The 12,524-nt window shown below is 45.6% G+C and overlaps 1 protein-coding gene across 2 annotated transcripts; it reads right to left on the reverse strand.

Annotated features, from left to right (window-relative positions):
* Positions 1 to 1,693: 1,693 nt before the first annotated feature.
* LOC133508621 (androgen receptor-like) lies at positions 1,694 to 12,230 on the reverse strand. 2 transcript variants are annotated; one of them, XM_061834858.1, is made up of 10 exons: positions 11,377 to 12,230; positions 10,856 to 11,016; positions 9,544 to 9,680; positions 9,207 to 9,323; positions 8,675 to 8,818; positions 8,375 to 8,581; positions 6,387 to 6,531; positions 4,977 to 5,107; positions 4,734 to 4,885; positions 1,694 to 2,606 (listed from the first exon to the last, which is right to left on the reverse strand). In XM_061834858.1, the coding sequence occupies exons 1-10, from the start codon at positions 11,680 to 11,682 to the stop codon at positions 2,442 to 2,444; spliced, it is 1,665 nt and encodes a 554-aa protein (XP_061690842.1). In that variant the 5' UTR covers positions 11,683 to 12,230; the 3' UTR covers positions 1,694 to 2,441. The 2 variants fall into 2 exon arrangements, with proteins under 2 accessions (XP_061690842.1, XP_061690841.1); XM_061834857.1 differs by having other exon boundaries at positions 10,856 to 12,230.
* Between the last annotated feature and the right edge of the window lie 294 nt (positions 12,231 to 12,524).

Raw genomic sequence — 12,524 nt, forward strand, 5'->3', positions numbered from 1 at the left:
AAACTTGAAACTGAGAGTGGTATGTATAATGTGATGGATGGATGCGACCTAGAGGTGAAAGAGAAGTTCTGGATGGAGCTAGACGAAGTAGTTCGGAGTATCTCAAACAGAGAGAGCGTTGTGATTGGTGCAGATTGTAATGGACATGGTGGTGAAGGAAAGATGGGTGATGAAGAAGTTATGGATAAGTTTGGCATCCAGGAAAGAATATTTAGGGACAAGGACAGATGATGGTAGGATGGCTGGAGTGAACTTTTTTTTTTTTTTTCTAGAAGAAGCAGAAACACCCACAAGAGTGGCGGTGGAAAGATTAGAAGCAGTGCCACTGTATAAACAACAGGAAGCAGAGCTGGAGGTGGCAGGAATTAAAACGTTGAGGAGTGACCGGGTGGGACAGGATGAGAAATTACATCATCAAAGGTTAGATGTTTTGGAGACAAAGTTAGACTTTGATGGTTTGGACACGTCCACAGGAGAAATATAGCGAGTGTGTTGGTAAAAGGATGACGACGGACCGGCAACCAGTTCAGGATTTACCCGGCCTCTCGTCCATGGTCAGTCGGGAAATGCTCCATAACCCCTGCGACCGATAGTGAGGTGAGGAGTTCCATCCATCGATTTATCCTCACAAGGGTCGCGAGGAGTGCTGGAGCCTATCCCAGCCGTCAACGGGCAGGAGGTGGGGTACACCCTAACCTGGTTGCCAGCCAATCGCAGGGCACATCGAGACAAACACCCGCACTCACAATCACACCTGGGGGCAATTTAGAGCGTCCAATTAGTGTTGCATATTTTTGGGATGTGAGCCACCTGAGCCACCGTGCCATCAAGGTGAAGAGTTATGGAAAAAAATGGATGGCAGGATAAAACGGTCTTGGGGCCATTAGATTTCAATGCTATAATCATCTGAATGTGTCATCTATTAGAATTACAATCAGCAAATGCACAAAACCAGTGCGAATAATTAAAGGTCAAGTGTCATCCCTATAAACATTCTAAAATAGATAGACGCGCACATTGACACATTTAGCACATCTGTCATACGTACGCGGATCTTTTGTTACGTTATGAGAGACCGATTACGTGGTCCGCCCCAAACTAATTTTTTTTAGCAGCTGTATACACACTTACCCGTCATTTGGAACCCACGAAGCTCTCGTCCATTGCACCCCTGCAATCTATTTTTCACGAAGAACCGGGTCGCTTGCAAACTTATGAAGGGTACATCCGTCCTCCCGAGTATTCAATCAACGTCCAGCAATCCAACGAGACGGCATTTTAGCTAACACGAAGGAACAACGAGCTTTCTTCCCGGAGGTAAAACTACTAGAAACAAACGAGTACACTTGAGGGCGGTCCTGCCATGTACGTCACTTCCTGCTTCTTCTCGAAAACAAATCCCTCGAGAGGATTTTCATGGCTGGAGTTACAAAAAGCCAAATACGTCAAAATCATGTTTTATGGTTAAAAAAACGGATGGGTCCACACCGGTTGCCGTTTTCTCATTAATAACATACTAAAAATCATGCATTTCATGACAGTGGCCCTTTAAAAGGCATAATCGAGTTGACTTCCCCTTACAGTCCCATAGTATATATGTATACTAGCATCAAACTTTTGCACAGTAGTGTATGTTGCCATACTGTCTGCACAATTTCTCTCGCTCTGCATCATCCAAACAAATACACTTCCATGAGTCTGTTTTTTTTTATTACATGTTGTCACAGTCGAACAGATTCTTGACTCTTATCTTTATGCTTCAGCACCTCTACATCACAATTAGAAGCTACGATACATGGTGACTCACAACAAAGCACTTAGAAGGTAACACTTTAAGAAAGCAACGCTTATAGAAAAGTCTCGACGGTGGAAAAGTCCAATTACATTCAAAAACTAGCCAACTGTAAAATATACCTTGTCGACTAGTAGTCGTCGTGGGCGTCATTTGTTTTTAGTCTTTTTTTTTTCTTAACCATCAAAATTGTACAAATGCATGGGCAAAACATCGCTTTCAGAAATGTTTGAAAAAGCTTTGAGCCTCTCAGCGTGTTTGCCGATCCATAAATGTTGGTCATAAATTTTTAGTTAGATCAGGTGCACACAGTAACATTCAATATGGGTGGGGGGGTAGTGTATAAAGCAGTGCACACAGATGAGTTAACTCTGCAAACAGTACTCTCACTACCAACGTATGTACCTTATTAAAATGAACGATTGTGTTGCTATGGTAGGTCACAGAAACATTTGATGCACTCGACGTAGAACAGGCACAAAAGACGACCAGAGATTGTATGAAACCACATCGGAGAGGAAAAAGGACCTCGATTCCCAGTTTTCCTCCGGTGTGTCCGTTCTTGATATTTTTTTTACCACAACACTTGAAAAGGAGGGCGTGTCGGAGCTCGAGTGAGATATAGCACGAATTTCAAAGAGGCTCCTCTCTAGGCGGAATTATGGAACAAGATGGGCTTGACCATGCCCGAGAGGATCCGCGGCACGTGGACGCTGACGATCTCCGAGATCATCTCCGGGAAGTTGACGCGCGTTTGCAGGGACTGAGCTTCGATGAACAGCTCATAAGTGAATTGATGCAATTTCCTCACAACCTGCAAAAAGGAAATAGGAACGATAAATATACGTCATGTTTTCATTAAGAATGGATTGTTTAAAAAAATGCTACATAAAAATAATAATAATAGCTACGCAAATGTGGACCAGTTCAACTAGAAGGTAACGTTTTGTACCCGTTTTGTGTAGTTTTAAATTGATCATCTATTTTTTTCCCCCATATTTGGAACAGTAGCACAAATCAAGTTACATACAAAACTGCACAAATCTTATTTCACTCCTGTATTGGTAATAACTAATAGTTTTTCCATATGACATTCACTAATACACATAAAATGATTTATTCTTTATTAAAAGACATTTTTGTTAGAATGCAACATTTATTGAACTCAAATTTCTTTATAGAAAAACACTATTTCTTTGTTTGTATTTTAAAATAAAATGAAAATTAATGGTCTCACTGGTACTGATTTTTCTTAAGGTAATGTAATAAAAGAAAATCAAGATTCTGATTTAATTGTGCTAATACTAATGAGACGAATTGTAATAGTTGCATGAATCAATCATGTGTAGTAGGGTGGCACGGTGGCCTCACAGTTCTTACGACTGGCGTTCAAATCCCACCCCCGCCTGTGTGGAGTTTGTATGGTCTCCCAGTGCCTGCGTGTTTTTTTCTCCGGGAGGGCACTCGGGTTTCAACCCACATCCCTAAAAACATGCATGAGTTGCCTGTCTCCATGTGCCCTGCGATTGGCTGGCAGGCGGTTCAGGGTGTACCCCCGCCTCCTACCCGATGATAGCTGCCATAGGGCTCCAGTATTCCTGTGACCCCTGTGAGGATAAGCGGCTCATAAAATGGATGGATGAATATATAGTAGCAGATAAGGGGATCTTCTTCTGCATTATAACTAAGGCTGTTCAGGTCGTTTGGTGAGATATTGTTGATCTTCGCCCTCTAGTGGTGGCATCTTCATCAAGTCATTGCAAAAATAGCGTGTAAACTATTTAGAAGACAAGGCGGGAAAATGGGACCCTTGGATTCAATAATAGGTTGACGCTCCTTTGGCAGTAAGAACCTCAACCAAACGTTTGCTGTAGTTGCAGATCAGACGTGCACAACAATCAGAATGAATTCCTCTTGCAGCTCGGCAAGATTCCTGCGATGTCCGCTGTGTTCTGTTGAGGCCATGCCGCAGCGTATGGGCTTGAGGTCAGGGCTTCATATATGCTGTATACTTGTATAAAGCTGGAGGTTACAAAAGTTGCTTTAACAGTCTTGGTGTTCAGGAGTCTACTGTTACACACACACACACACACACACATTTCTTTCGGCTTGTCCCGTTAAGGGTCGCCACAGCGTGACATCTCAGATGAACGCTCATATTAGTTTAGCACAGTTTTTACGCCGGATGCACTTCCTGACGCAACCCCTCTTGGGGACAAAAATGCTTTATAAATGGGGAAAGTACTGTTGTTTGTCTTTGGAGGAATTGGACAGCACAGAATACTCAATGAGGTAATAAAGAACCGTACAATCCCGGCTGAAGAATTACAGAAGCCAGTTCCGTGCAGTTATTTTTGTCTGTATTTTTATTTTGTCAGATTTTACTTTTTAGGAATGAAACGGCAGACTCATTTTATGACCACACGGGCCTACTACATTACTGTATTTTAAGGTCGGTCATAAAGGTGGTACTTAGGGAACGAAGTATTTTTTGAGGTGGTACTTGGTGTAAGAAATTGGACAACTACTCCTGCGGTGCGTTTTTACACCACCTTATTTTATATTGCGCAGCTGGACCTCATAGAGGGGGCAGTTTGTACTTGTACTTGATCCTACTCAGTCAGCTTAATAGAAAAACCTGAAGTCAAACGAACTGTTTGGTAATTTCTGGCAGAAGATTTTCCTCAACCATGTGGAGCAGTATTCCAGAATGAGAGGGCTTGTTCGAGTTTGGCTGTAATTGAACAAAGGGAAACGTAATGATATAAGGACCGGCTATTAGGGATAAGCCACTGCTGGACGTTAAAACTTTGATGCACTTTGAGCGCCCCAATTTTCCACTAAAGTGGCTTTATGACACTATCTCTGATGACATTTATAGAGCACTTCAAAGTCACGGCACGGCCTGTTTTGGCGTGTAAAGTGGAGTTGTGTGTATTACCGACTGGAGGTAGTCCAGCAGCTGCGTGAGCTGAAACAGCCTCTGTGTCCGGGTGGCCTCCCCACGGTGGCTGGCCAAGCGGTCCAATTCCTTGATGTAGGAGGTCCGCAGATCATCAAAGCAGCGCTGGTTCTTCAGGCCTTCCACTGGCACTGAGACCACAGAGCCACAGCACAAAAGCTCAATAATAAATTCAGCTCAGACGATGAATTGGTGATTTCTGGGAGACTTTGCTGGACTCACTGATGCTGAAGAGGACCAGGGCCTTCATACACAGGAACTCCTCTTGGGTGACCTTCAGCATGCAGAACCGCTGGGAAAGAACCTTCATTCGCACACAGTGCTCGTACATACTGGATACCTGCATCCGCTGGCTGTACGGAAAAAATAGAAAATAAATGCCGGATGAGAAAAAGGAGCGCAAGATGTGAGAAAAGACGACACAGGGTGAGTCAGGGAGAGAGAAATATGCATATAAAAGAAGAGCGCTTTTAAAAGAATGGCGGAAAACGAGAGCCGAGAATCACGGGGGTGGGGGGGTGGATAATGGAAAAAAAAAAAAGAGAATGACAGACGGGGCGAGAAAAATGGAGGTCAGAAACAGGGGCAGGTGTACCCATTACCATGAAGGTCGGAGGCAGCCCAAAAAAGTGGCACCAGCGCAATGATTGTGTCGTTGTTATGGCTGTCGAGTGAAGGCTGCTGGTTGGAGTCTTACGGCCTCTGAGCCAAAACCACCTTCAACACGCTCATGTGGATTGCGCTCCCAAAATCACGCACACATTGGGAGAAAATCTGACTGAAACATCCGTCCATTACAGTATCTGAGCTGCTTATCCTCACAAGGGTCGTACTGGTTTCCAGCCAATCACAGGGCACGTAGAAAGAAACAACACTTCGTACACACAATCAAACCGGAGGGCAAGTTTGAGTCTTTTTTTCTTTCTTTTCAATTAATTGGTTGAAACACCCATCCATCCATTTTCTTTGCCGCTTATCCTCATGAGGGTCGCGGGGAGTGGTAGAGCCTATCCCAGCTGTCAACGGGCAGGAGGCGGGGTACACCCTGAGCCGGTTGACAGCCAATCACACGGCACATAGAGATGGACAACAGTCGCACTCACAATCACACCTTGGGGCAATTTAGAGTGTCCAATTAATGTTGCATGTTTTTGGGATGTGGGGGGAAACCAGAGTGCCCGGAGAAAACCCACGCAGGCACGGGGGGAACATGCAAACGCCACACAGGCGGGTCCGGGATTGAACCCGGGACCTCAGAACTGTGAGGCCAATGCTTTACCAGCTGCTCAACCGTGCCACCTTGGCTGAAACATTTAGATAGAAATTCAAGTTGTCACTGTGCAAGAAAAGAAACATTTCCTTTGCACATACGAAAGATGAAAAGATTCAATCTGAGGTGATCGCTCTGCGCCCACAAGTAGCAAAGAACCCAGGAGCTCTGTTTAATGTCTCATTTACAAACGTGATCCCCGGATGCCTTGCGATCTCCTAAACAAATCTGGCGCCAGAAGGATAATTATGTCTAGTTTGCACCAAGCTCGGCTTTGTATGCGGGTGGACTAAGTTTCGCAAACGTCCAATCATACAGTACGTTCTGCAACGGGTCTGTGCAATGTGTCCGGGTTAACTTACTCGTTAAAAACAAGGTCTGGAGCAAAGTAGAGCATGGAGCTGTTGGTTAGGGTGTAGGACCGCCAACCTAGAGCAAAAACCATCACCCCCATCCAGGACAACTGAATGACTGTCATCTGATCATCCACATGTAAAGTGCGGAATCCTGTTTAAAAAAAAAAAGAAAAAAAAAAAGAATAACTCAGTATACTGCACTCATATTGTCATTCAGTATGTCGCTACTAATTAATAAACCGGAGAGAACCGGATTCTTAGTCAGCAGGTTACTTGCCAGGAACGCTGGGAGAAAAGCCACACCGCCAGCAGAACATGCAAACTCAACACAAGTCCCACAGAAAGACTTTCACTTTTGAAACTGTATCCGTTGTACTTTTTATTTCAATATCACAAAAGCAGCGGCCTTGCCGCCATCATTGTGATTCAATGTTACAATGCTGTGAAAAAGTATTGGCGCCCTTCTCAAATTCTTATTCATTTGTATGCATTCTTTTGATTTCATTTGTTAACTGGGGGGGAAAATTAGCCAGCGGTATTCAGCTATGTGGCCCTGCGTGGAAAAAAGTAATGGCCAACCAATCCTGAAATCAAATCAAGCAGTTTCTATAACTGCAATAAATGTTTCATATCTCTGTGGACATGTTTCGGTCCAATCTTCCTTTGCAGAATTGTTTGAATTCAGCAACAATGGAGATTTTTTTTAAGCTTGAGTGCCTTTGAGGTCATGCCACTTAATTTTAATTGGACTCAATTCTGAACTTTGTCTAGGCCACTCCAAAACATTTTTTTTTTTTTTTTGGTAAGACATTCAGAAGTTTGAATTGCTGGTTTGAATCGTTATCCTACTGCAGAACGTGAATGAGCTTCAGCTTGAGGTCAAAAACTGATAGCTGCTTTAGTATTTTCTGTTAGGAGCAGAATTAGTAGTCCCATCAATCACAGCAAGTTGTCCAGGTCCTGACATTGAAAAGCACCCCATGATCACCACACTACCACCTTCGTGTTTAACTGTTGGTAGGAGTTGCTTTTTTTTTTTTTTTTTTTTAAACGCTGTCCTATATTTACACCACATTTGACAAAATTAAAATGATCAATTTTCATGTCATCTGTCCATATAATATTCTCCCTAAAGTCTTGGGAAACATTCAGATGTTTTTTTTCTACATTTTTCTGCAAACATAAGATGAGCCTTTTGGTTCTTTTTGGTTAACAAGTGTTTTATTTTTTTTTTTTTTGGGGGGGGGGGGATCTGCTGCTACATGTTTGCCCAGACTCTTCCTTATTGTTATGCCCTGAAAACTGACAGGGCAAGGCAAGGCCTGCAGTTCTTCAGAACTTTTCCACGTTTTCTTTATGGGATGATAATGGCTGTCCCGATGGTTCAATGGAAGCCAACGCTTTAGAAATGGCTTTTGTAACTCTTTCCAGACTGACAGGTGTCAATTACAGTAGTTTATTTCTCAACTGTTGTGGAATTTCTTTGGATTGTGTCATTTTCGTGCAACTTTTTTTAGATTTTTTTTGTCTGACTTGTTTCTATCAAGACAGATTCTGTTTGAATCATTTCTTGACCGAACAGTGTGGGGGTGGTGGTGGTGACTGTTTGGTGTGATTAGTGAAAATTAACCAAAAATTGTGATTAGCCATAATTGTTTAATACTTTAACACAGGGGTTGGGATGGGGTTTGGTAATTACTTTTTCACAGAGGCTAACTGAATAGTTGTTTTTTTTCCCTTGATGAATTTCTATTTGGTTGTATCTCTCACATATTTACTTTTTGTCTTATGATCTTAAACAGCAAAGTCAGGCTCTATGCAAAATATGTGATATATTTTCCTTTCCTTTGCTTAAACATGAACACATTGCCCTCTAGTGGTTATTATTTGAAGCGCTGGATCGTTTCAAATGACTGGGACCAACCCCACATGAGGAATGGCTAAAATCTATACGTATTTTGTACTGCGAGTTGTTCTGAGTTGCAGTGGATTACCTGGTATCGCCTTGGCCCAGCGGACAACTGTGACTAGTTGTCTCTCCCCGAGCTCATTGAGGCTGGTTAAGAGGGAGGCGGCGCTGTCTGGGAGCGCAGGGTCATGGCCCGCGTTCACGACAGCGGGCTCAATGGCCTGGAGCACGTTGAGCAGCGAGATGCGGGTGCGGAGAGTTGGAGGGATGCTGACAACCAGGCTGTGGGATGCTGGGTAGAAGAAAACAGCAAAATAAGTCACTCACAAGAGAATTTTTTTAAAATGGCCAAGGCAAACATGATTGTGGCACTGTTCAGAAGCACCTTGAGCCCGAGCGACTGCACTTTCGCGCTCCAGGATCACGTCGCTCATCCCTGGCCTCTGCCCCCCTCCTCCGTGGCCCCAGGCGGCCGGAGGTTGCTCCTCTTCCCCGCTCCTTGTCTGGCCAACCCCCTTCAGCCGACGACCTCGAATCCGCCACGGCCAGTCGTAACAAGCAGGAGAAGAAAACAATAAATGGAGGTAATCAGTTGAAGTTTTTGGTCTCACTGCACAGTAAATAGCTTGTACGTGGCACATTTTCAGACACAGACCAGTTCTTTATTACAACCATGTGGGAAAGGTTCTCTGTCCTTGGCAGCTGTGCAAAAAACAAAACAAAACAAAAACAAAAAAACCACACACACACTTTTGGCCCATTTTATAACAAATTTGTTCCGCTCTACAACATTTTATTGGCCATTTCTGATCTACTGCCCAAAAGGTACTTTATCTCGCTGACCCCGCTTTTCAGCTACGCGGCGCGCAGAATTCCTCTCCTCTCGCTCGGCTCTGCGCCCATCTCCAGTTCCTCACCTTTCAGGCTCATTCCCGACATGAAGCACCGCTTCAAGCGACACGAGGCGCAGTTTTTCCGCCTCAGCTTGTCGATGGTGCAGTCATTCCGGCTGGCACACAGGTGGTTCTGTTTACCTGAAAAAAAAAAAAAAAATGGCGGGGGCGGGGGTGAAGCATCCAGTTCAACAATGCCCTTGATTACACACCATGGAACAATTACTGTATATGGATGACGGCTGATAAGAAATGGCCGGCTCTCGTCATGTCAGGTCGTTGTGCCCCGCTTTGCCGTGAGAATGCGTGGGTGTACCAAATGGAGTATTGTGCGTGACGCGCACGTGCGTGGCTCACCCACCGGCGGCTGCCCTCTTGAAGAACACTTTGCAGCTGCCGCAGGTGACTGCGCCGTAGTGACAACCCGAGGCATCGTCCCCGCACACCTGACACACCCGCCGGTCTGACAGGAACACACCTGGAAAAAGGTCTTCAGGCCTGAACACAACACGTAGAGGTCACGTTTGAACACTGGATTAGGGTCAGCGTGGCTGACCTCGAGAGAGGTTGAGATTTGAGTCGGCCCGTCGGCCAATCTAATCTGACCATTCGAGGGCAGCGTCCCGTTTTTGGACATCAAGATATTCGTGCATTATATCCTTCAGTATATCAAAATATGTAAGTGTTTTATTCTGGAGTCATAATTTGCTATCAGGAGAGGATAACTCATTGGTCAAAGTTAGCACGGAGATATTTCCCTTTCCTTCCTGACCCAACATGGCTGCCTCAAGTACACAAAGGAGCGTTTTCCAAGAGAAGAAAGGGAGAAAGGTCAGTATGCAACCAAGTTTGTCTTCAAAATGCTAATGCATCAGTATTAATAATGCGTAAGAATTCATTAATAATCATATCTCTTGTATGTACCACTACACAGAACTGATAAGATACCCGTCCCAGTTTTGGGACGCTGTCTGCGAGAGGGGACATCTTTTTTTTTCCCTTTGTGTTTACCGTTAAACGAAAAAGAAGTGTTATTTCCTTGATTGTGGCCTGTTAGGAGACTTTTATCCCAATAAGGTAAAAGCAATTCCCACCCAGCCCATGAATGTGTTACAATGAGGAAAGCTGCTTTTGGGAGCTTGGAGGATGGGAACAAAAAACCGCATCCAAACGCAAGACCAGCAGCAGGTGCTGTATCTCATGTTTACAGGGACACTGATATATTAACCTGTTGTTTTTTTTTTTTTGCAGAAAGAAGAGTGCAAACGTGAAGGAAGGTTTGTGAGCTTTGACTCGCGCAAGCACACAACAGGGCCAAGGCTGAGAGCAGGGAAACGGTGTTGTGACACAAATTGTGTAATACTGATAGGCAGCTCAACTGAGCCAAGCCATTTTGGAGACGTGTCCGCCTCTCCGTTGTAATTTATTGCACCGCACCCGCACAGCGACTTGAAAGCAGTGACCACGTAGAACAAAGCTGGCAAGTTCAAAGGGACAAACCGCGACAAAAGAACTTGTTGTGATCAACTGTGAAGCTTGACAGCCCCCAAATGCGGTCAAGCACACGAGCCGTTCACGCTCGAACGTCCCTTTTGTCTCTGATTAAGAGAGAGAAACTTGGTGCCCGAATTAACGGTAGAATAAAACAAAATCCCCTGGAATTGGGGTCATACCTGAAGCCCCTCTCGGCGCAGTCCATCCACGCGGGCGGTTCGGTCTTGACTGACGGATGAGTGAGCTGCCCGTTCAAATGTTCACTTTGGTAACTTTCCACCTGGCCGTAGCCTTGCGCCACGGTCGCCGTGGCTCGCGTGGCTTCTTTCCTCTGTTCGCCCTTAATGTGCCAGACACAGTGACATTCCTGCACGCGTCCGCCAACAGCTTGTCCACAGTTGCAATATTTACACTCCAAACCGCGTCCGCTCGAGTCGAGACCAGGCGGCTCGACGCGGCCGCCGTACGAGCGCTCGTTGGCGCGTAACGCCGCCGGGATGTCTCGGTACGAGCTCGGGTTCCCCAAGTAGGTGGAGTAGGGTTGGAGTGCCACGAGACGGTCCATTTGGGAGGGCGGTTCCGTGGCCGAGTTTGCAAACAAGTTGGACTCCTTGCTCGCGAAGGCGGATATCACCGAGCCACGGGTCGCAGACTGTGCGCCGTCGGCTTCGCCCGACCGCAGCAGGTCCATGCAACTCACCTGCTGGATTCCGTGGCGCGCCTCTCCGAACTCGTCCCCTCTCGGGTCGGTGCTCATGTTCCGAGCCGCGCAGAACTCCGCCACCGGCCGGGAACTCTGGGCCGCGGCCGCCGGCTCGCAGTCGGCAAATGCGCCGACGGCGCCGTTGAGGGGCGAAGACAGGAGGTCCAAGCCCAGGGACACCGACACGGCTTTGCTGAGCTCGGCCGCGGTCGGACACGCGCAGGTGTCGAAGCGATCGCGCTCGTTTCTCGTTCGGGAGTTAGCCGGACCCTCGAAGTCGGACAAAGTGGGGCGAAAATCCATCACAGTTGATGAAAGAAGCGCCCGGCTGGCTCTCAACGAATTAGGATAGAAAAAGGCCTCCCGAGGTCACGACAGAATACCACTGTGGTCATACCAGGGGTGGGGGGGGAGGAGGAGGAGGAGGAGAGGAAGTCCAGAAGAGCAGCCGACTGCCGAGCTCAGATCTCCACGGGGACGTCCTGACGTTCGAATCCGCGGGTTGGACAACTTTTTGTTCGCCCCCTCCTACTCGTTTTCCGATCCAGCAAATCCTGGTGCACACAACTGCCAAACGCAAACGGATTTACAAGTCGCCCAGCACAACTTTGCAGACATTCACGAAGCCGTAACTCCAACTGACACAATAATTCCGTTATTTTGGACAGCCCGTGACTTTCCTCAGATCTCGCGAGAGAGAAAAGAAAAAACCGTCTTGGAAACAAAAAGTAACTGAAACTGATAAACAGTTTCGTTTCACACTCACTTGAGAACTAAATTAAAAATGTATATAGCTACACTTGGGAACAATTAATTTGAGTTAATTAAATTGCAGCATGTACACTGATTGCACATAATCTAAACGTGTTCAATTCCAGTGTTGAGAGTAACTAATTACGTGTATTGAAAGTTCCCTTGTGAGGATAGGCGGCTCAGATCATGGATGGAGGGAATGAAATTAAATTACAAAACGTACTTTATTGTAGTCTTTGACATTACTGGGGCAAAAACGCGGAGTTACATTACAGTTGCCTTTTAAAATATCCACGATTACAATTTGAGTTATATTAGAAAACGTCTCCCCCCATATCGCTTCCTACTTTGAAAGATGAGGCTTCTGATTGGTTCTCTCCGGTCATGTGTCT

Source organism: Syngnathoides biaculeatus, chromosome 11, assembly GCF_019802595.1.
Source record: "Syngnathoides biaculeatus isolate LvHL_M chromosome 11, ASM1980259v1, whole genome shotgun sequence".
In the NCBI taxonomy this organism is placed as follows: domain Eukaryota; kingdom Metazoa; phylum Chordata; class Actinopteri; order Syngnathiformes; family Syngnathidae; genus Syngnathoides; species Syngnathoides biaculeatus.